The 23,568-nt window shown below is 35.6% G+C and overlaps 2 protein-coding genes across 2 annotated transcripts in view; both read right to left on the bottom strand.

Annotated features, from left to right (window-relative positions):
• LOC140166790 (uncharacterized) overlaps positions 1-4,536 on the bottom strand; it is a 75,174-nt gene extending 70,638 nt beyond the window's left edge. Inside the window, 1 exon segment of the mRNA XM_072190281.1 lies at positions 4,183-4,536. Within this exon segment, the coding sequence (XP_072046382.1) occupies positions 4,183-4,395 (213 nt within the window). The 5' untranslated portion in view covers positions 4,396-4,536.
• A 2,331-nt stretch (positions 4,537-6,867) lies between these two features.
• The window catches only part of LOC140166147 (serine-threonine kinase receptor-associated protein-like), a 72,968-nt gene continuing 56,267 nt past the window's right edge, over positions 6,868-23,568 (bottom strand). The window contains exons 6-7 of the mRNA XM_072189536.1: positions 18,120-18,256; positions 6,868-12,393 (exon numbers count right to left, since the gene is read on the bottom strand). Of these exons, the coding sequence (XP_072045637.1) occupies positions 12,173-12,393; positions 18,120-18,256 (358 nt within the window). The 3' untranslated portion in view covers positions 6,868-12,172. The remainder of the gene's footprint in view (positions 12,394-18,119; positions 18,257-23,568) is intronic.

The following is a 23,568-nucleotide window of genomic DNA, read 5'->3' as shown; positions in this document are numbered from 1 at the left end:
ACTGGCATGTTGGAGACCAGAGCTAGACTGACTAACATCCCAGGTCAAAAACAAAGGGAGCATTATGCTAATTATTAAATCTCTACTACAAATTTTATAATCACCAAAACATATAATAACCATAGGCACTGAGTGGCATTGACCTTGTTAAAGAGATGGGTGACCTATGCAAATAAAAGCAACATGAAACTGGAAAGTGGAAAGGTCAACTCACATTACATAATCAGTTACCGTGCAGAAAAATATTATAGGATGGCACATGTCCTAAAGCATGACTGGGGTCAAATTGATGTAAACAAACCTTGACTGAACTTGGAACAACTCATGCATTTTTGAGGAAAGAAACACAAATAATTTGCAATACAAGTAAACTTCCAAAATGAAAACAACATTTGTCACTTCCAACACATTTATGAGGAAGAAAAAAACACAAAATAATAGATAAACTAAGATCAGGTGATGACCTTAATAAAAGTTTCTAAATTTAGAAATGTTGTCACTTTGTAGAACATTTTTAAGTCCTACCATAATCATGTCTTTCAAAATGACATATCCAAACAACAAAACTACTAAACTTTCAAAATATCAAAACAAAACAATGCATAATCAAATTCTGCTGATTGCTATTAATTAAATAAATTGGTTGTGTACACAATTAGATCAATATTTTTAATGATCCTCAACCAAAAACAATCATAAACCTTTCAGCCAAACAAAATAATATTAATTAGTGACCAAAGTTGATGACCTTACGAATTTACAGTAAGGGCGCATACTACCAAAAAACTTTTCAGGGCACATAACACTATAATAACATAAAAATAATACAGATCAAGAAACAGCTGATCGTTAACAATGCAGGGTTTTACACGATTGCAGAAATGATGGATTTGACACCATGCGAAAAGATAAATAAACAAGAAAATTTGGCAAGCTCAAGACATGTCCTTTAGCAGCCCTATTAATTTTATGGAAGAGATCATAAAGATTTTCAGGCAGACCACACAGAAAATGACCAAGTTTAATGATTGGCGGAGCATACTTCTCCCTAAACACAGGCTAGTCCTCTTTAAAAATCATACTGCAGTCACACTCATACAGTTCCTTTAATTCGTTATCTAAATTAACCGTCAAAATTCCGTGCGAAAAAAATACCCTATTTTGTCTTAATTACTCGGCCCAAATTTTGTTACAGAGCCCCCACCGAAGACGATGCCGCCCCGGCATAAAACGCTGACACCTACAAAAAGAGACAAAATTTGGGCTGCTACACATCACGTAACTTTAAAAAAATGGGTTAAACAAAACAAGAGTTAACGATCAGTGTAATGACATAATAATAATGATAACAGCACCAACCAGTACACAATAATAAATGAGCATATAAATTTCTACATATAACCAAAGGTATAAAAACGATGAAAACAATGTCACTTTACACATTTTGCCAACCCATCCCACACAACAAAACAATACTATCCAAAAAACCTCATCCCACTTCTGACACCATTTTGTAAAAGAATCAGCGTTCCGAAAAAGGAGGAGGCGTGGGCCGGGATTTTTAAGTCCCTCTGGATATTAATAAAAATAAATCAACAGTGCAAATATTCGCACTCTATAAATTGGCTAGTTTTAGCGTGGTTTTACACCAAAACATTTTCGTGCACATAGACAAATAAACAAAGATAAATCCAAAAATGCAAACAGTGTCATATCTGAAGTAAAATTTTGGATCACTTCAAAGCTGCAAACCTATTTTTGAACAGACATTAAGATAAACAAACAAAACAAACCTTTTCTTCCCACAAACAAAACGAAAGTATATATCCCAAGTTCATATCACAAATAAAAGCAATTTATAGTCCGATTTCTCAGTCAAAGTCAGTATAAAAATATAGTTCAGTATTTAGTTAGCATGTTATTAATTGTTCTCTGGCATATATTTATAGTGGCGAAGATGAAAATCGTGAAACAAATGTCCTCCAGACCGGAATAGAGTTTTTAGATTCTGATGATACACGTTGTGGTTCAGGTTCACGATGATAGTCATTTGCCTTAGAAGAAATATAATTGCACGGAGTACGAGAGCAGATGGGCATCCCAGATGGCGGAGTTGATATGTCCAAATTCAGTTGTTGTGATGAATCCATAGGCCTACCTGTACTCTTGTCTACAGCGGGGGTGGGTGAAGTGCTTACATGTGTAGAACTTCAACTGGTGAACTTGATATTGAGAGTTGTATATTTTTGCACACTGATGATCCATTTGGAGGAATTGTTTTGGCATGTTTAGTGGGTAATTTACTACCAGTGACACAATTGCCATCACGTCCAGTTATATTTATTGCTTCTGAAGTCCTTCCTGAAACACTGATAATGTCAAAGACAATAATTTCACCTTGTCCAACACTGGCACGCTTGTGTCTAGGGTTCGCTTTAGCAATTCCTGATTTATGAATAAAAATGTCTTCTGCATTGTCTGTTCTGGTAACAAATCCATACCCTTTAGTCACGTTAAACCATTTCACAGTTCCCTCAACATTTGTTGCAATTATTGGTACAGGTGTATTATCCCGGGGTATTATCAGGTGAGGTAGAAACATTTGAAGTCGAAGAAACATTCACTGTCTTTGGATTCTTGCATTTGCAAGGCTGCTGATGCACAAGTTTATTTTCCAGTTCTTTAACTTTGCTTTCCAGTTGCTGCAATCTCTTTAATAAAGTCTCCATTGTAAAAACTGATGGTGCTATAAAACGATACACTTGGTGATAAAATGAAGAATAATACAGATGACACAGAGCTATTTGTTGACAACAATATATTTATTTCATATGAAAAGTCCTACAGCAAAATGGTGGAGGTGGTCTAGCAAGGAACTGGCATGTTGGAGACCAGAGCTAGACTGACTAACATCCCAGGTCAAAAACAAAGGGAGCATTATGCTAATTATTAAATCTCTACTACAAATTTTATAATCACCAAAACATATAATAACCATAGGCACTGAGTGGCATTGACCTTGTTAAAGAGATGGGTGACCTATGCAAATAAAAGCAACATGAAACTGGAAAGTGGAAAGGTCAACTCACATTACATAATCAGTTACCGTGCAGAAAAATATTATAGGATGGCACATGTCCTAAAGCATGACTGGGGTCAAATTGATGTAAACAAACCTTGACTGAACTTGGAACAACTCATGCATTTTTGAGGAAAGAAACACAAATAATTTGCAATACAAGTAAACTTCCAAAATGAAAACAACATTTGTCACTTCCAACACATTTATGAGGAAGTAAAAACACAAAATAATAGATAAACTAAGATCAGGTGATGACCTTAATAAAAGTTTCTAAATTTAGAAATGTTGTCACTTTGTAGAACATTTTTAAGTCCTACCATAATCATGTCTTTCAAAATTACATATCCAAACAACAAAACTACTAAACTTTCAAAATATCAAAACAAAACAATGCATAATCAAATTCTGCTGATTGCTATTAATTAAATAAATTGGTTGTGTACACAATTAGATCAATATTTTAATGATCCTCAACCAAAAACAATCATAAACCTTTCAGCCAAACAAAATAATATTAATTAGTGACCAAAGTTGATGACCTTACGAATTTACAGTAAGGGCGCATACTACCAAAAACTTTTCAGGGCACATAACACTATAATAACATAAAAATAATACAGATCAAGAAACAGCTGATCGTTAACAATGCAGGGTTTTACACGATTGCAGAAATGATGGATTTGACACCATGCGAAAAGATAAATAAACAAGAAAATTTGGCAAGCTCAAGACATGTCCTTTAGCAGCCCTATTAATTTTGCGGGAAGAGATCATAAAGATTTTTCAGGCAGACCACACAGAAAATGACCAAGTTTAATGATTGGCGGAGCATACTTCTCCCTAAACACAGGCTAGTCCTCTTTAAAAATCATACTGCAGTCACACTCATACAGTTCCTTTAATTCGTTATCTAAATTAACCGTCAAAATTCCGTGCGAAAAAAATACCCTATTTTGTCTTAATTACTCGGCCCAAATTTTGTTACATCTGTTTATATATTTGAGATCATGACAAAAAATGTACAATATTCAAATATTTAACAGATATTTCCCAGGGATATTGCATGATTGAATAAATAAACAGGTCGTTAGTATGCTTACCGGAGTTGTATAATCTTCAGTTACGACCTTGATGTCCTCTCTTACCGACAAATAACCATAATTCAATGTCGTGTCTGAGCGGTCACGTCTTGAAGTTGGTCCCGCAGAACCTACCCGCCTCGGCGACCTAGACGACCGCTTCGGTATCGGTACTTCCCGTGTCTGAGGTTCATGATCATAATTAACCATACAGAGTGATGGATATTGGCTCATTTTTGGACGATTGATGACAAACGTCCTGGCCACTATAAGCCCGGACTACCTCTTATTTACATCGTTTCTTTTAAATGATAGTAAACGATGAATAAAGCAGGTTTTATCACAAATTATTTTAGTTTCAGTTCGAAAGATCATGCTCCTAGCAGCTCCTTTCGCACATATCGATCGCTTCGATTTCGTGACAGGTACACATCATTGACATCAATGTACACAAAAATGGGATCCAAGGAACTCTTCCATTATTTTTGAGGGGTGAATCAATAATTTTCCAAGATGGATAAATATTTTTAGGTTATTAATGAAGTATTTTGATGACAAAACATTAATCTCAAATGTATTTCTAATAATTACATTTTAGATAATGCTTTTCAACAAGTAAATTGCAAAATGATAGCAAAATACCGGTAATTGTGTTGTGTAATGTAGCATGAAGTGTACACTAATTCCTATTTCAATTATAAAGTGGAGGAGTCCAGTCAATACTTTGTTGCAAGTTATGCAAACAGGTGTCAGACGGGTCATATTAAAAATTCCTTTAAAAGGGAGCACTCTGGACCTAATTATGTTTCAGGATGAACTTGGCGGACCTGGGGGGTTGTGAAAAAAGTACTAGGCAGAAATGTGCGACATTGTATTATTTTATTTTATTTGGGTCACAAACTAGTTTAGAGAATAGGATGCTTTTTCAAAACTTCTTCCTAAATTTTTTTAGCAAAATTTAATATTTTGCAGAATTTGACAACTTGCCTCCATTTCGAATAGGAATAATTTCAAAGTCCAGAACTGAAAAATATATCTTTGAGTCCCTTTTTGGCAAATTGGAATAATTCTGTTATATCCTGCACACAAGCATAACCCTAACCCTATTCCTGAACATGTTATTTCAGCATTTTGAGCCAAGAATACCAAAATTAAAATTTGATGGAAATTGTGCATTAAAGCAGTCTACTCATTTTTAATTTTGTTTTATTCCCAATTAATACTAAGCAATAATATGGGATTGGCATTCAAAATGGATTTTTATTTTTTGCCCTCAAAATGTTAGTTTTCACAATCAGATGTCCTTTTGGCTGTGTATTATAGATCTTTCAAGGAATTGAGCTTCTTGAAATGTATGTACAGATCTGTAAACCCCAACTGCATTTTTTGATGGATTTTATACTATTTCAATAGTGTTCGCAATTTAGATATGTTACAAGACTAGTCCGAGTGTAAATGGCCCATTATTCGCTGTAGAAGTGGCGTAAGGCTGCCATAGCAATAGATGAATACAATTTTTGAATAGATCGCCCTGCACTACAATGTTTACGCAGTACCTATGCATTGATGTCAAAGAAATGTTAATCACTCGCACATGTAAGATTAGTACCTTTGAAAAGAGCGGTACTGTATTCAATCTATGATTGCAGACATACACAGGTGATGAGTGCAACCTGCTTGTAGTGCAGGGCAATCTATTCAAAAATTGTATTCATCAATTGCTATGGTAGTTATATTGCTATTGTTCTAAACAATGGCAACCGGGCAGAACCGGGCGGAACGGCTGGCAGTGGTCAACCGCCGGTCCAGTTTTTATCTCATTCCCTAGCTATTTTATTATACAGAATTATTTATCAGAACTTTAAATACATTATGAAAAACTTAATTAAACAAATATTTATAGACAGAAATAAAAATCCATCAATGGGAAAGTCTTATGTTCTCACAAACTTTGAAAAAAATCACAATTTTTTGTCTAAAAATTGGTCACACTTACTGCTGTCCCATTCAAATGTACAGGAAGCCCACCCACAACATGGAGATCACCTTTCCAGACTTCCTGTCTACAAGCAGTAATGGATGCCACCAGTATCAATGTATTGTTTAATGCAACTAAATAAATTGGGTATTATATAATTTGTTTGACTGAGTTCAACACGTTTATTTACAAATATTGTATTCCAATAGTTAGCAAATAAACCTTGGGGATCTAAAACTCATGTTACAGTAAATAGAGGACATGTTTAGCCTTTAATGGGGCATTTAAATACACTCTTGGGTATCACACTTACAATGTTGCAAAAAGTAGAAATTTCAGAAAAATGAGGGCATCACTCACGGTCACTGTGACCAAATTGCAGACTATGGCTTTGAGATCCATTCATGCAGTGGCGTGTGCAGCACATTGAAAGTGGGTCCAGGTTATTCAGTTCCCCCGAATGGAGTCTGATTAGGAGTGCAAGGTGCGAACGTAGCCCGCACTGTAAGCAGAATGACTGATTTCCCGAATGACCAACAACCTTTGCGCAAGCCACTGCATTCATGCTATACTTCGCTGATGTTCACTGATATAATACAAATATTGGAGAGGTGTTTAAGAATAACTGGGTGGAAATCAGAAATTCAAGATCAGATAGGATTCCATACTGATGTTCATATTGTAGAGTACTAGGCAGCCAGAAATAAAGCAAACATTTAGAGAAAGAATATTAGTGCTGCATAAATGCAATGCCCAGTTTATTATTTCATTGCTGATCATCTGATGCTGCTGAGACAAGACATAACAATATACAACATTAATAAAACCAGATATGGTTACATAATACACAACTTGCCATGTGTAAACAGCGTTTGGTTAAGAATTTTTTTAATAGCATAATCTGCTGTCAAAATATCTCTTGGTATATTTCACACATTTTAGTGTGTTAGTCTATGACACAAAAATACTATTCAATTCCAAAATTATGTAGCAAATTTATAAAATTGAGTAGCATTTTGCTACACCAAGCCACTAATTCCAATGCTGTGTGTAAAAGCAGTTAACTCTGAATCTGATATCTTCTCAGCTATAAATCTCCCTTTCATCTCCTGCTTACTACTTGCCTTATTTTAATGCATTTCATAAACAATACACTAGATGAACTAGGCTAACATTATAGACGAATCCAATTTCACGCATTCCTACACCTCAATGGCAGCCATAACTGGGTCCCCGCTGAATCTATTCCACCAGAAATGTGAAATTATGCGTCCTTGGTGGGAAATTTAAACTGCATTCCATCACCGTGTTACACGTAGACAAAAGAATGATAAAAGTCTACAACACAATACAACATTGATTTTTAAGCGGCTTTAATCCGCCCAATTGGGCAGTCACAACACCCAGTAATGTCCGAATAAATTCTGACCATCACTTGGCTCGTTGGATTCGTCTATACTGCAAAGACGATGTACACTGCCAGATTCCGATTGGGGCTGCCTGCACAGGTACACTTCTCACACTGTGCAGTACCAGGAGAGTACCAGGAGAGTAACAGTGTAATACCAGTGCAGTACCACTGCTGGTGGGTCCTGTGCAGCGTTCGAAATAGGGCCGGTCAGCAGGCCATTGGCCTGTAACTTTTTGGTCTGGCCGGTAACTTTTCTGACTGGCATCTAGCTGCCGGCCTGGCTGGCCGGTAACTTTTTAAGGTCAAGCCCGGCTGGCCTGTAACTTTTGAGGCATATTTCAACACTGGTCCTGTGCAGTAGCAGCATTGGTCTGTGTAGATATCTGTGTGTACCAGCCCAGTACCCCGTTGACGATGTACCTGTGCAGGTGGCCACAATAGGAATCTTGCAGTAATTAAAATATATCTTTACACAGGCCTATTGTAGCAATGTTGTCTTTGTTTACACAGTACTGCATTTACATAGTAAAACATACAAAATAATTCTTACAAACAAAACTGAAATGTTTTTGATCTTATAATGATATAAAATAAAACAAAAGGTAATTTTTGGATAACAATATGCTAGCTATAACACCTGTTGACATCATAAAATAAAATGTTTTCAGCACATCTCATTAATTTCAAATACTCAGTTTACACTTGTTATTTGCTTGCTACTTTGACTTTAGTAATATTCCAAAAAGCCCTCAAAAATTAAATTACAGAACATGGGAAATTTTTAATACAAAGCATCTAATATATATTTTGAGGCTTGGTGCTCAAAATAAATGGCGAATATGGGTTTTTACTTTTTAGCACCAAAATGCTTGAAAGTAGCCACCAAAAGTTACATTACTTTTAAAAAAAAGTGTCCCCCAGTGGTGACAGATACAGAAAGTTACATTCTCCCGTCCATCCGCAATCCACAATCCACACCTCTACAAGTGTGTTACGTGTTATCAACACTCATGAGGACATGGGGTCATCTACGGCCTGATAGATGACACCCGAAATCATGCGATTGTCCAATCAGATTATGTGTCTACGAACTAGACCACTCCCATTGACTAAGAATGTCCCTTACTCTTCACACTATGATCTCAAACATGACAATCTCTTGGACACAGGTTCTATGTTGCTACACTCAAAGATTGACCTTTGGATGTGTTCACTAGGATCCACAATATGCTCATCTATTAGGGGCACAGTTCTTTAATACCAGTACATTTGTACATTTATTGAATGACCTCTGAAAATTTGGGTACAAAAACTCATACCATGCAACTTAAGGTCAAATTTTGCACTATGATTGTTTCATTGAGGTTATTGAACTGTGCCATTGGGGTGAGGCCATTGTGGTCCATAGCGTTGGGTAACATTTCGTCGGTCGCAACACATAGTGGCGTGAGTGATTTTCAAAATTTTCCGTTTCACATAGTGGCATATAGGTTTAGAGCTAGCTATTATCCTATAATAATTATTCCTTGTTAACTTTTAAAGATACAGTTTAATAGTTTGAACCTTAAACTTAAATTACAAATGGAATCGGGCCACTGAGAGATAACAGTGGAGGAGTATCAACTCCGTTGCTAGTAGCATATCCTTCAAAAATGTTTTGATTGGAAACATATTTTGTCCTTCACGTACGCCACTATGTGTTGCGACCGACGATTTGTGTTAGACACACACTATTTCATCTAATTTGTGGTTTGTTTGTTTTTCATTGAAGTGTTTCAAATTTTAGCCTTTTATTTAGCCTATCCAGTTCAAAGTTTTTTTTACATTACAACTTAAAATGTAAAAAATATAAGTAATCAAATGAACAAAGATAACACAGATAAAAACTTGCACCTTTTGACACCAGCAGAAATATTAATGGACCCTGATATACTATTTATATGCATTCTCAAAATCCTTCTTAAATATCTGGCCAAGTAACTATTGTTTACAATCTGTCCCATGCAGTTAAACCTCTCAACTGACAAGGGATGATTGTATATTGTGGCCCTGGTTTATGGCAAGTTTCTGCATTATACTACTGTGCTCAAAAATAGTACAACATTATGTAAACCTAAAAAAGTCATGTATGGAAAGATGGGATGCCTTGAGCATTTTGTAAAAAGTGAAAGGTCCCATATTGTGTGATTAACATCAACATTATTCTTTTTCTTTGATTAAGGTGAGGATGATCCAACTTCATTGTAATTGTTGTTAAATAGCCATGAGCCCATAACCCTTACTCCTCAACTGTGCAGTTTCATGATAGCATTTCAATTTGAGAGACAAAATTTTACAATTGAACATTTTGGTAAATCCCATAATTGGTGTTGTCATTTGATGTCACACCAATGTGCACATGTGCACATCATTTAGCTAACATTGTTACTGCGCATTTGAAAGCCGCGTTGTGCGCATTAATGATATGCGCATCGGCGTGACAACATCTCAGGCAGGTCTAACTGTAAAGAGTTATTGGATTTACTGAAAAGTTCAATTATGTAACAATACACTGGATGAATCCACTCTGCCAAATTTGAGCCCATTTTGTATTCTAAATCCAAACAAAATGTAGTATTATCACTACTGAGGAAATTACAGGTGTCCACTGGCACCAATTTCTCCATTTCGATAAGGGAAGTGTGGTTAGGGCTCCCAATTAGGCCCTTTAAACCATGTATGAGAATGCAACTTTGAATTTCACAGAGATGCCGACATTTACATTCAGTAATCAGGGTCGTTTCACACAGAAATCAGGGATGTTTTCAGAATTACATGCAACCTAATGTAATGGGTACAAAACCTACCTGAATCAGTGATGTTATCAAATTTGTTTGTAGGAATGTACAAAAAATTCATTAATTTCATGGTGCCTCCCTGAGAATCAGGGAGGGTTGGCATCTCTGATTTCAATATCATGCTGCAGAATTATAGCCCCTGTACTATAAACACTAATACTCCTAGGAGCAGAAGAGGACATTCAGAATATTATTAGATTTACACTCGCTTCCAGAGAAGTACAGCATTCTCTTGCTCTGATTGACCTGCATGCCCCTGTTAATGAGCAACATACGCCAGGCTTTGATGCGTGCCACTCTGCACCGATCGCTTCTTTGACTCATAATCTGCCATCAGATTACCGGTCTGTTGTTACGATTCTCAGACAATTACATTAGCCAATCAGAACCCCACCTCCCGTGTTTTTACGCTCTATAAATGTAAACAGGTGCCGTTCTTCTCTGCCCGCAAGTGTAGAGCATTCATCTTGATATCTTAATCATGCCTACAAGTTTTCACTTTGACATGTTTTTCATGTTATAAACCAAGGTGAAAATATTGCACCAGATTGCTTCACAAATCACAAACCAAGGATTAAAGCTTGCCTTGTGCATTCTCGTTCTACTGGACACAGATCATCTCCATGTATTTTAATTTTAAATAACTTCCATGATGTGTGATTCGATTGTGTGTACAGACAGACGTTGATTAAGAGCAGGGGGCTGGTGGTTATTATCTTTGTACCAGAAATGCAAGTTTTCAGGAAATCTCCTGGGTTTGTTTTGGCTTGGTTCTTTCTTGGGCATTTTCATGCTTTTCACAGGAGTTTTTTGTGGCTTGCATTTCTGTAGTGTGTCTTTTTCCCCCAACCAGTCCCAAATACAGGGAATAAAAAAAAAACTGAAGTGGTGCATTGTGTTCTTTGGTATTCTTTGTGTATTTTCCTTTACCAAAGTGAAATTATGTTAAAAAGTATGATACAAGCAACAAGGTTTCAATGCGTGTGCTGTCAAATTGCTGTCAAAGTTATCATCTTTTTAATCTGATCAGTGGCGTTGAAACCTGGTTGTTGCTTGAAATTATGTTGCTGTCTGTGATTTTTACTGCATCAGATACTAAATCATACTAAATGCACAAAAATGTCTGATTTGCATTCTTTTTAAAGTACCACATACAGCACAGTCCAATATGGCAGCTTTCTAATTCCACAATGCAAGGGGTTAAATGAAGCCCTCTTTTCTTACTTTGGGCCCCATACCTATTTCAGACCTGCCAACTGTCCCTCATTTTGAGGGACTGTCCCTCATTTGGGGTTTACCAAAGTGAAAATGAGGGACAATTTCAGTGATGGCAAATGAAATTTCAGTGATGGCAAATTTAAATGTAAGAACAGCAGAAAATGATGAAAATGTCACTTAAAAATTTGCTATAGCATTCTCTTCTAGTCTATTGTGATGAATTCAGACCTGCAAAACCTTCTGAATTCTGAAAGTATTGCACACCTCAAGTCTTTGAATTTGTCGGTACCTGGTTTGTGTACATGTACAAGGTTTTGGTCTCAATGTCCCTCATTCTGACTTTGGTAGGTTGGCAGGTCTGCTATTTACCAATTCGAAGCCTTCCCCAGCCAAGCTGCAGCTTGATGCAGCCACAATGATTAAGCTCCCATTGATGAGAGATTCCCCAGTCAAGCTGAGGAAAGCTACGCTGGTATTTAGGCATGGACCCTTACAATTTCCTTGTCTGACCCTGAAACTTTGAACACAGTAGTACACTACACAACACATTAAATAACAAAATTAATATTATACTTCTGGCTTGACAGCCGTTGCACTGTTAGGAATAGATTCACCGTCTTCTTGCGCTATTGGATCTCCTGGCTCTATACATTTCCATAAGCCGTATGTCTTGCCTATTGTGGTCTGCCATAGTCTGAGTGTCCCGTCTTCAGAACCGCTGGCATACAGCTCTCCATCGGGTGAGAAACGTACACAGTGCACAGGTCCAAAGTGTCCTTTGTAAGATTCTGTAGAGTGAAATGATTTACGAACAAGAAAACAAACAAATTATATATGTAACCGGCACTAGAATGGTTGGTTTTAATAATAAGGGTAGGGGTTGAAATGTTAGGACTTAAGGTTTATTATTCTTTACCATGTTTATTATTTTGTTTATTTTGATTGTGTCATTCTTAATTAATGTAGGTTTTTGGTTTCATATCAAATTATATTTCTATCTGTTGTATGACTGTAATTAATCGATCATTATCATCATCAAGTAAACTTATTTTCCATCGTAATCATTATTGTCTTTGAAATCATTTTAATAGATCATGGTTTATCTTTAATTTGAAAAGGTCATTTACCTCATGCATTGATCATGAAAATGTAGGCATCCTTTGATTCTCAAGTTTATGAGTATTTAAAATGTTTATGTCTTCATTGTTTATTGTCCTCCATTCATAGAAGTTTTAAGAGCACTTTAGCAAGTGATTCCTTTTATATGAGTGTGTATTGTTATCCTAAAAACTTAAGTGTGGTGTAAATTATTGCCACTTATCTTTTGGCTCAAGATTGTAGGTGATCGACTTATGAATAATTCATGAGAAAGTTTTATCTCTTTATCAGGTTATGTATTGTTAAGATTTGTATTAAGTAAATGCTTAGTTAGGGTTATTATTTATGCTGTTGCAGAGATGGTACTTAAGTTGGTTTTCAAGTGTTTTCCCATATGAACTTGTTTCTTAGATCATTTTTACTTCACTTCCATCCGAGCATTCAACTGATCAACATCAAATCTTCCATCTTAGCTTCCAACTGGTCAACATCAACAACTTAATCTTCATATCATATTATTACTATTATTAATTGCATCCATCTTCTTCAAGAATATTGTTTCTGCGTATCATCATATTATATTATATTAAAGCCGGAGTATAACAACAGCGTATATCTACAAGTCTTCCATCCACGTGTCTATTTATTTTGTGTAACGGGATTCTCCATTTGATATCGCCCGAGTAAGCCCCTGGATCCAAAGTGATCTTCACTGTTACATTGGCGTCTTCAACGTGGGGCTAAAATTGGCGATAACTTTCAACAAATTGGATCAGGGCACCCACGACCCTTGGACTACATCATGATAACTGATATTATCTCGCGGCTGGAAGCCCTGGAAGCTGAAGTGAATCATCTTCGTCATCTCCATCACATTAGACAGCGTTCAACTCCATCATATCTTGCACATCAAATATCCGGACATGTTAAGTGGTTCAATGTTAAAAATGGATATGGCTTCATCACCCGCGATGACACCAGAGAAGATGTGTTCGTGCATTGGCGTGGAATCACCAGGAACAATCCAGCAAAAGTTCAAGCGAGTGTAGGCGACGGTGAAGCAGTTGTATTCGACCTTGTGCTTGTTCCAGGACGCACTCCTGAAGCCATTCACGTCACCGGCCCTGGAGGCGTATGTGTTCTTGGAAGTAGTTATGCCATGGATAGACCATGCTTCAACCATAGTGCCCAGCATCAATCTACATGTATTATGCAAACTGATCCAACTGATGAAAGTCATGCAATTGAGCCTGAATGTGAAGATAGTAACTCTGACTCTGAACCTGATCTTGCTGATAGTCATGATGATATGTTTGAATACAATTCTGACGATTTCCCATGTGACACTAGTGATCAAACATCTGAACACTCTATCCATGATGACATTCCTCCTGAAGATCCATCATCTGAACCATCTGAATCTGATACATGTTGTGACTCTGAGTCTGAACTAATTTCCACACCAACAGCTATCAACCATGCACAAACTCTTGATAATCACCTGGTTAGCGAACATGAAAAACATTGTATGTCTCAAGCTTGGGAGAAATTGAGTAATTTACAAACTGATAATTGTTGTGACCAGTTACTGGACAGAAAGTTTAATTTTCTGATCTTGTGTCAACTTGAGGACATTTCACGTCGTGTTCCATCCCAAGATATCTTGAAAGTATTATTATGTTTATGCCAACACCTTCTAGACATTGACCACCATGGACATCTTACTGATATTATACCACCATTTGTGACTGTACTTAGGAAATATTATTCTTTTAAGCCCATCTGGATATAATGTTATAAACACCCACCTCTCGCATCGCACTTTATATAACCCATCTGAACCAACTCTCACAAACTCTGAAATCGCTCAGGCAACAAGTGCCAACGCAAGTAAAATCTTCTGCAATCATCAACATACTAATTTGGAACAATACGGACATTTGCTGGATAAATTATGTCACCTATTTTACATTAGTAAGGAACAGGAACTCATCGCCACTACGTTATACAACTGTTATCGAAGATGGAAGATATATTACCAGCGAGCAGCAGAACAACAAAAGTAAACTGACTTTTGAAAAATACTTCAAATGAAATTATCATACAACATTTAAATTTCAAATTATTGTGCAATCAACATATTTTTGTCATCTGGACAATATCTCTCAAATACTGACTCTATCAAAATATCATATGAAGTGTATGTTGCTAAAATCCAAATCAAACAATATTTTCATCATATTTTAAAGTGTCATAATTATACACGTCTAAATGTCGAGGACGCCATTTCCTCGCAGTAGAGTTGAAAGTAGCTGTCATGTCACCCCATCTGAGTAACTTCATATTATGTTTGTCAAATAATGTTATAATGCTTCATTTTATGATCATGATTAAGCTTGTTGTCTTCTTTGTGTACAACTTAAATTCTTAAATCATTATTTTAGAGGTGTGTATCATGTTTATATAGTTTCATGCAGAGTAAGTTTGAAGACGTGCACTTATTCAAACTTAGTTCCTCTTTCAAATTAAGAGTTGCGGTCCTCTTTTGCGATTCTATTATGTTTTGCTCATAAAAATCTGAGTATGTCATGGCATTTTATTAATCATGTTATTGCTTTGAGTTTAAAGCCATTGTTTACTTCACTATTTTATTTCACTCCATGTTTTATGTAGGCCAAAGGAGTTTAAAAGTTGAGCATCATAATTGCTCGCATCCAATTTCTCTTTAAAACAGAGTTTTTGATATTCTCCTGTTGTTTTACATGTGTATTGATTTTCATTATGCAAACTGATGTTTTATTAATTGATTTGAACAGGTTTCCAAATTAAACCTATTGTTGTGGTATTTTGTGTTTTGGCATATTTTAGATCATTACCAAAAGTGATCCAATTTGCATGCAATTGTCAATCCAAAATTATCATCAAATCATCTGAATATTTGTTTGGCATCAGTTATTTAAAAAAAAGCATTTTTATTTCCAGCATGATACCATCTTGAGTAATTTGCCAACCACTTTGTCTCATAATTTATTTTTCTTTAAACATGTCATTTGATATGACCTAAGTTATGAACCTTAACATTGTGTTCTATTATTTTGTTCAGAATCATATCATAAAGATTATGGTTTGCTAAGATTGTTTGTTTGGTTCACTATTTTGTTTGAGTAGTGTAGGTTTTATAAACTGAACCTATATTTTATTATGTTTTTGGCATGATGAAGATCACAGGAAAAGATGATCTTAATTTGCAAATGCAACATGTCATCACATTTTTCCAAATAGCTACTCACCAATGTTTTATTATTTTTATGATATCATGTCTCATTCATCATCATGATATTGATTTTATTGATATGCCATCTACATGAAAGAGTTATTTGTAGAAGCACCAATCATTGTTTTCTATGTTGTTCTTGATTTAATTGTCAGGAATATTAATGATTAGTTAATTATGTATCCTCCATCTTAAGTTCATTAAGTTTATAATTATCTTGTCATCTTATGACTTGTTTGTTTTCCATTGTATTCATGCAAAGTTATTCACTTGTTTATTTTTGATCTGTGTCATTTTCACATGACTAAATTAAAAGTAGAATATCAAAATGTATTCTACATCGATGTAGGCCTTTATTTTCTTCCAAAAATAGTCTTGTTTATCTGTTTATCATGCTTAATTTAAAACGAGTCGCTGCATTCATAACATTGTGAAGTTTTATTTCTTCATGAAAAGTTTCTTTTGATTTGTAAGTCAGATTTGGATGTGGTCATGAAAGTCATAGAAGTGAAGTGTGGTTATTGATTCTTTTGTATTGTTTTGTATTACAACAAAGTGTACCTTTTGGATTTCATACCAAATTAGCAGGTCATAATGCACTTTAAATTGTAAAGAGATAGTTACATCACTTAAGTATGTACATGTATTTCATTATTATATTTTTGTTGAAATTTGTAACATTCAAAGTATCATATTCCAAATTTCATGTAAAATGCCGCGGACGTCATTTTCTTTGCAGCAGGGGTGAATGTAACCGGCACTAGAATGGTTGGTTTTAATAATAAGGGTAGGGGTTGAAATGTTAGGACTTAAGGTTTATTATTCTTTACCATGTTTATTATTTTGTTTATTTTGATTGTGTCATTCTTAATTAATGTAGGTTTTTGGTTTCATATCAAATTATATTTCTATCTGTTGTATGACTGTAATTAATCGATCATTATCATCATCAAGTAAACTTATTTTCCATCGTAATCATTATTGTCTTTGAAATCATTTTAATAGATCATGGTTTATCTTTAATTTGAAAAGGTCATTTACCTCATGCATTGATCATGAAAATGTAGGCATCCTTTGATTCTCAAGTTTATGAGTATTTAAAATGTTTATGTCTTCATTGTTTATTGTCCTCCATTCATAGAAGTTTTAAGAGCACTTTAGCAAGTGATTCCTTTTATATGAGTGTGTATTGTTATCCTAAAAACTTAAGTGTGGTGTAAATTATTGCCACTTATCTTTTGGCTCAAGATTGTAGGTGATCGACTTATGAATAATTCATGAGAAAGTTTTATCTCTTTATCAGGTTATGTATTGTTAAGATTTGTATTAAGTAAATGCTTAGTTAGGGTTATTATTTATGCTGTTGCAGAGATGGTACTTAAGTTGGTTTTCAAGTGTTTTCCCATATGAACTTGTTTCTTAGATCATTTTACTTCACTTCCATCCGAGCATTCAACTGATCAACATCAAATCTTCCATCTTAGCTTCCAACTGGTCAACATCAACAACTTAATCTTCATATCATATTATTACTATTATTAATTGCATCCATCTTCTTCAAGAATATTGTTTCTGCGTATCATCATATTATATTATATTAAAGCCGGAGTATAACAACAGCGTATATCTACAAGTCTTCCATCCACGTGTCTATTTATTTTGTGTAACGGGATTCTCCATTTGATATCGCCCGAGTAAGCCCCTGGATCCAAAGTTGAACAAAAAGAAAATCACCCTAAAAATCTTCCCCGTTACATATAAATCAGTAGGATAGAATATTTTTAAAGCATGCATCCACTACTAAAAATTTGTTTTCTAAATCTGTTGTAAAGAGGTTTCTTTCTTGTAGTTAAAGGTCCGTAATCCGATCTACAGCCTTATTTCCCCCCCCCCCCTGATTTTTCTCATTGTTGCTGAGTTTTTAAGTATCATATAATCAATCATATTTTTGTCATTACCATCCTGAAATTTGACATTTCAACTTGATGTATTTCCTAAGAAATTTTGAAGAAACTCTGACTATTATGTGCCGGTATGTACACTATGGTGAGAAATAAATGGGAATTAGACTAGTGTTTGAACACACATTTTCTACGATTGCATTTCATAAGTGAAATGAGTCTTAATTTCTTGACTATTTACCTATTTCTTTTCCATCTTCATAATCATATTTATATAGCTTCAGATCTTCACCCCCGGCCACAAAGCAATTCTTGGATGGATGTAGAGATGCTGAGAAAAACTGATTTGGCGATGTGAACGTCTTGATCTTCTCAAAACTGAAAAAGAAAATATAGGAAACAAATTCAAACGATTACAGAATGTCATAAATTTAACAGAATGTCATATATAATTTAATTTTAACACCGCTGACCACTCAGAATACTGCATCACACCAAGTCTAAATTGGGCTACCTGAAGCATTTCTAGGTAACTGCATATATTTTCCTACTTACTGCCACTTTGTTAAGATTTTTCAGTCTCAAATTGTATTGAAATGTGTTTATGGGAACATCGTTGAACAGATACATTGTACTGAAATAACTCAACCTCCCTCCTTCCCTGCCTTTACTCTTCCATGGCCTCCTTCTCTCCCTTCCCCACTCACTCGCTCATACACCACTCATTCACCCCTCAATAACTCATACATTCAGTCACTCACTCACACACTCCTCCCCTCAATAACTCCCCTTAATATCCCTCACTTATTCACTCAATAACTCACTCACTCAGGCCCTCCATCTAAGAGGCATGGCACCATAAATGTGACACGACCTGGTCCATGGGGGCCAAAGGCGGCAAATTTGAAATTCAGATAAAGGCAAAAATATTGGGTTAAAAACAATAAAATACATAAGAAAATAGGCATCACAAAACTTTATAACTTAAGAACCAAGTATGCTAGACCTTTGGTGTTTTCAGTGTATGATAGCTTAATGTTTGTGGAAGGTAATAATTATAGTAGCTCAATTTTCAAAAATGCCTCCTTTGGCCCCGTGGACCAGATTATGTCACAAATCTATTAAAACTGTATAATGTTGATTGCTGCATATATGAATAAATAGGGCAAGTCATTTATAATTGAGTGTGATATGAAGTGACTAGGCTATTAAATCTCAACAATTCCATGTCATTATTCATCTCATGCTAACATCAATGTCATTATGGGTGCCATGGTTCTCACCAATTCACACACAGAAAAAACAATATATATCTCTTTTGTTTTTTCTTTACAAATAATTTTTCCATGATGAAATTTTTGAAGGTAGTATCGAGTCACTATCCAATTTTTTGGTTTACCTTTGTTGATATTTAATTTAAAAAATTTTTAATGATTTTTATTTTTTGTTTGTTTAATTTCCCATTTTTTCCCCTATAAGATAACTCGCATCATGGTAAAGGCATTGCGACTTTACAGGAACTGCGCAATTTCTAGTTTGAAACAATGAGACGCATACAAACCGTAAACATCAATTTAATTATGAAAGCTACTGGTCTTGATGATATAAGTTGTAAGCTCCTCAAAATTGCTAGACCTGTCATTGTTGATAGTTTAACATATATTATGAATATGTCTTTGTATACAGGTGTTTTTCCAAACGGATGGAAAGTAGCTAGAGTTGTTCCCCTTCACAAAGGTGGCGATTTAAACAGCACTAATAATTATAGGCCAATTTCCATTCTTTCCTGTGTAAGTAAGATCATCGAAAAGGCTGTTCATAAACATGTTTATACATTTCTCAGTAACCACAATTTGATTAACCAACATCAGTCAGGTTTTCGTCCATTTCATTCAACAGAGACGGCGCTAACTGAAATGACAGATTACTGGTTGAGCAATATGAATTCAGGTAAAATGACTGGCGTAGCCTTTGTTGATTTGCGTGGGCGTTTGATACAGTCAATCATGATATGTTGTTGAATAAATTACATGAAATGGGCGCAACTGACCACACAGTTAAATGGTTTCGTTCTTATTTACATGATAGAACACAACGAGTGTCTTTTAAGGGAGCTTTATCAAATGAACTTCCTGTAAATTCAGGTGTTCCTCAAGGTAGCATACTTGGGCCACTATTATTCATCATTTTATTAATAGCATGTGTAAAGTAATTGAGCATGGTTATATTTCAATGTATGCTGATGATACCACACTGTCTGTTAGTGGAGATGATGCTCGTGATATTGCAAGTAAATTAAGGTGTGATCTTGAAAAGCTTATGATTTGGATCGTCATTTAATAAGATGTTCCTTAACTCTGATAAGACAAAAATCATGCTAGTTGGTACTAGTGCTAGACTTAATAATGTGCATGAAAATGATTTTTCTGTTAGAATTGATGGTAATGATCTTGAATGTGTTGATAATTTTAAATGCTTGGGTGTTGTAATTGATAATCAATTAAAATGGCATAAGCAAGTTAATAATGTTGTTCGAAATGTTTTTTGTAAACTTGCTTTGTTACGTCGTGTTAAACCATATCTTAATGTTGATACTTTAAATGTTCTTTATAAAAGTATGGTTCAACCTCACTTTGATTATTGTAGCTTAGCATGGTATGGTCGTTTTAAAGAAGATTGTCATAGACTTGATGTAATACAAAAGCGATGTGCTTGCGAAAGTGATCTTAGGTGTTAATTACTACACTCCATCTAATTATATGTTTCAAGAGCTAAGGTGGTCACGGCTATCAGATCGTAATGATTATTTCAAAGCTCTAATGATTTATAAATGTCTTAATGGTCTCGCTCCACAGTATTTAAATAATATGTTTAATTATGTGCGTGACAATCACGATCGTATTCTGAGGCAAGCTGCAGCTGATTTGCTAGCTCTTCCACCCATTGTTCATGGTACTGACATCGAGTCTTTTAAATTTTCGTTCAGCTATAGTGGCGTTAAGTTGTGGAATAATATTGACCCGCCTACTAGAAATGCCGTCAATGTTCAGTCGTTTAAGACAATGTATAAAAGTAGCCATCTGAAGTAGATTGCATATTCGCTGATTTGATGTGTTTTTAAAGTTGTATATACCTATGATTATATGAAATTACGTGCCATAATTGTTTGTATATATATCTAAATCATGTGTTTTTATGTATAATTACTATATTTTATAAGAGTGTCTTTTAATATTGTTGTAACTTAATTGTATATTGCAGGGCCCCGGTTAGAACAGCTTTAAGCTGATTCGGGTATACCCTGGGTAAAGATAATAAAAATAAAAATAATAAAATAAATATGTATTTGGGCCAACTCCATGCTAAAAGGCAATCAGCAGTGATTTATGGAACCAGTTTAATGAGGTTTGAAATTACCAAATGCTAATGGTACGAAACAAAAAACCTCTTGTTTAGCAGTGGGCGATGCAACTAGGCTTCCGGCTCCAAATCTAAATTGACCACGGAAACCTAAGGACAGACCTTACAACATGATCCTCCCAAAAACACCACTTCGCTATTTATCCAGGTTAAATAAGGTAAACAGCCATTCCAATTATCTAAGAGGGGGGAAATCTATCTATTTTCACATGGTACTAATCATTGGCTACCTAGCGTGTGAATAACTAGAACACCCCTGGCTGGTATTATGGATTTGACTGGTAGCCCTGGTACGCATACAATCAAAGACACATGACCTGCTTAGCCAACACCTTCCAGGTATTTCTTACAAATTCAGTATGGTATTGCCAATGCTACGATTAAGGAGCCCAATTGGGCTCATTTTTGTACATATGATACCTTACATTTGGGCAATATGTACGTACATGTACTAACGGACATGATGGATATTAGCACATGTATCATCGCCATCAGCACTCCTTAAGTATCTTAAGATATCAAGAATAAGATGGCAACTTATACATCTAAGGTAATTTTGGGCTACTTAGCATCCTTAGATGCTGCCAATATTCTGGCAACACAGTCCAACTAACACCTTCCAGGTATTTCTTACCATTTCAGGTTACCTGATAGCGGTACTACTAGAACACTTGTAGAAATGGAATGAATCCCAACGAGCAATTGGGTGGGTCCTTGCTCCCAGCGACTGGAGCCATGTCAAGCCATGGGGCACAATCTTCATCCTGAAGGTGTTGGATTAGGTAACCAAGTATCTAAGCCAGTCACCTGAATGCTTTTAATGATGATGCACGTACCCTCAGAGCTATCTCTGACTATAATGGTGCCAACAAGAAAATGAGTCATTTTGATGAGCAAAATACATCTAAATCAGGTCAAGAGTCTTTATTGAAGATTTGCCTGAAATCCATAGTTTTTTAAGAGATATCATGGGAAACTAAATACAAACACAAACTATTCATCAATGTTCATTTCACCTGATACATTTAATAGATTTCTATGGCAAAATCATGCAAAATCAAAAGAGGATTAAATACAACCTCATTTTATTCCTACTGCATGGAAATCTTACATACCTTAACCCTAACCGCCTAGGGGCTTTTCGGCGACGGGAAGGGAAAGAAGGAAGGAATAAAGAGAGAAAAGAAGGAAAGAAGTTGTTTGCTCTGGGTGGGATTCGAACCCGAGACCCCTCGCATGCCAAGCACACGGTCGGTGACACCTTGCCACGGGTCTTGGGCTTCGCTGGCCAGCTGAAACCGCCTATATATCACTTAGGGCGATTAGTCATCACACCACGTGGGATGCATGCACGAACAGCGCATATATCAAGTAGTATTTTGTAGTATACGGATGCGGTTAGGGTTAACGGATCGGATAGAGACGTTTGCATAGTAATTGTTTGTGGGACCTGAGACACATCTGACACACCAAATTGCATTCTGAACATGAGGAATGTCCTCAAGTATTTTTGATTTTTGGAAATTTGCCATATAATACAAATTTTATGAAAAATTATTAAAAATTGATATTTTGACATTTAATAGTCCTCAAGTAAAACTTTTTTATTTTTTTTTACACATTACAAAGATATAAGCCACGAAAAAACTCCTGTGAAAAGCATGAATATGCCCGAGATAGAACCAAGCCAAAACAAACCCAGGAGATTTCCCAAAAACTTACATCTCTGGTACAAAGATAATAACCACCAGACCCCTGCTCTTAATCAACTACTGTTCATACAATCAAATCACACATCATGGAAGTTATTTAGATCATGCCAAATTGCTAGTTTGCAACTTTGTTACTGCACCACAGATTGATATAAATGAGTTCATACTCCATTTTTGTCAACTCAAATGCAAGTGTATTTACGTCCAACCGTTCCTGACAAATCAGTCACCCTTTTGGCTTTTTTGTTTCCCTTTCAAGAATATCACTTTGATCTTATGGAATTTCTTATAGATTCCCATCAGGAACCACCTTTTATCAATAACCCTGTTATTAAAGCGAACCGTAACAACAAACCTCTTCGTACACATCGCAAGAAGAACATATTGAGATCACTTTCCCCTGCAGCCCATATTTTTAAAACTGCTGAATAAGTAGGTCAGAATGCCGCACGCGCCGCCTGTTAGTGATTTCGTCGAGCAAAATAAAAGCAAAAAAGAAGAACCTCTGAAAATAAGCCAGCTCTCTCAAACATGAATCATGTATAAAAAGTACCTGGA

This window comes from Amphiura filiformis, chromosome 12 (assembly GCF_039555335.1).
Source record: "Amphiura filiformis chromosome 12, Afil_fr2py, whole genome shotgun sequence".
Taxonomy (NCBI): Eukaryota; Metazoa; Echinodermata; class Ophiuroidea; order Amphilepidida; family Amphiuridae; genus Amphiura; species Amphiura filiformis.
The sequence above is the reverse complement of the archived record's forward strand: the minus strand, read 5'-3'. Positions and strand labels throughout refer to the sequence as shown.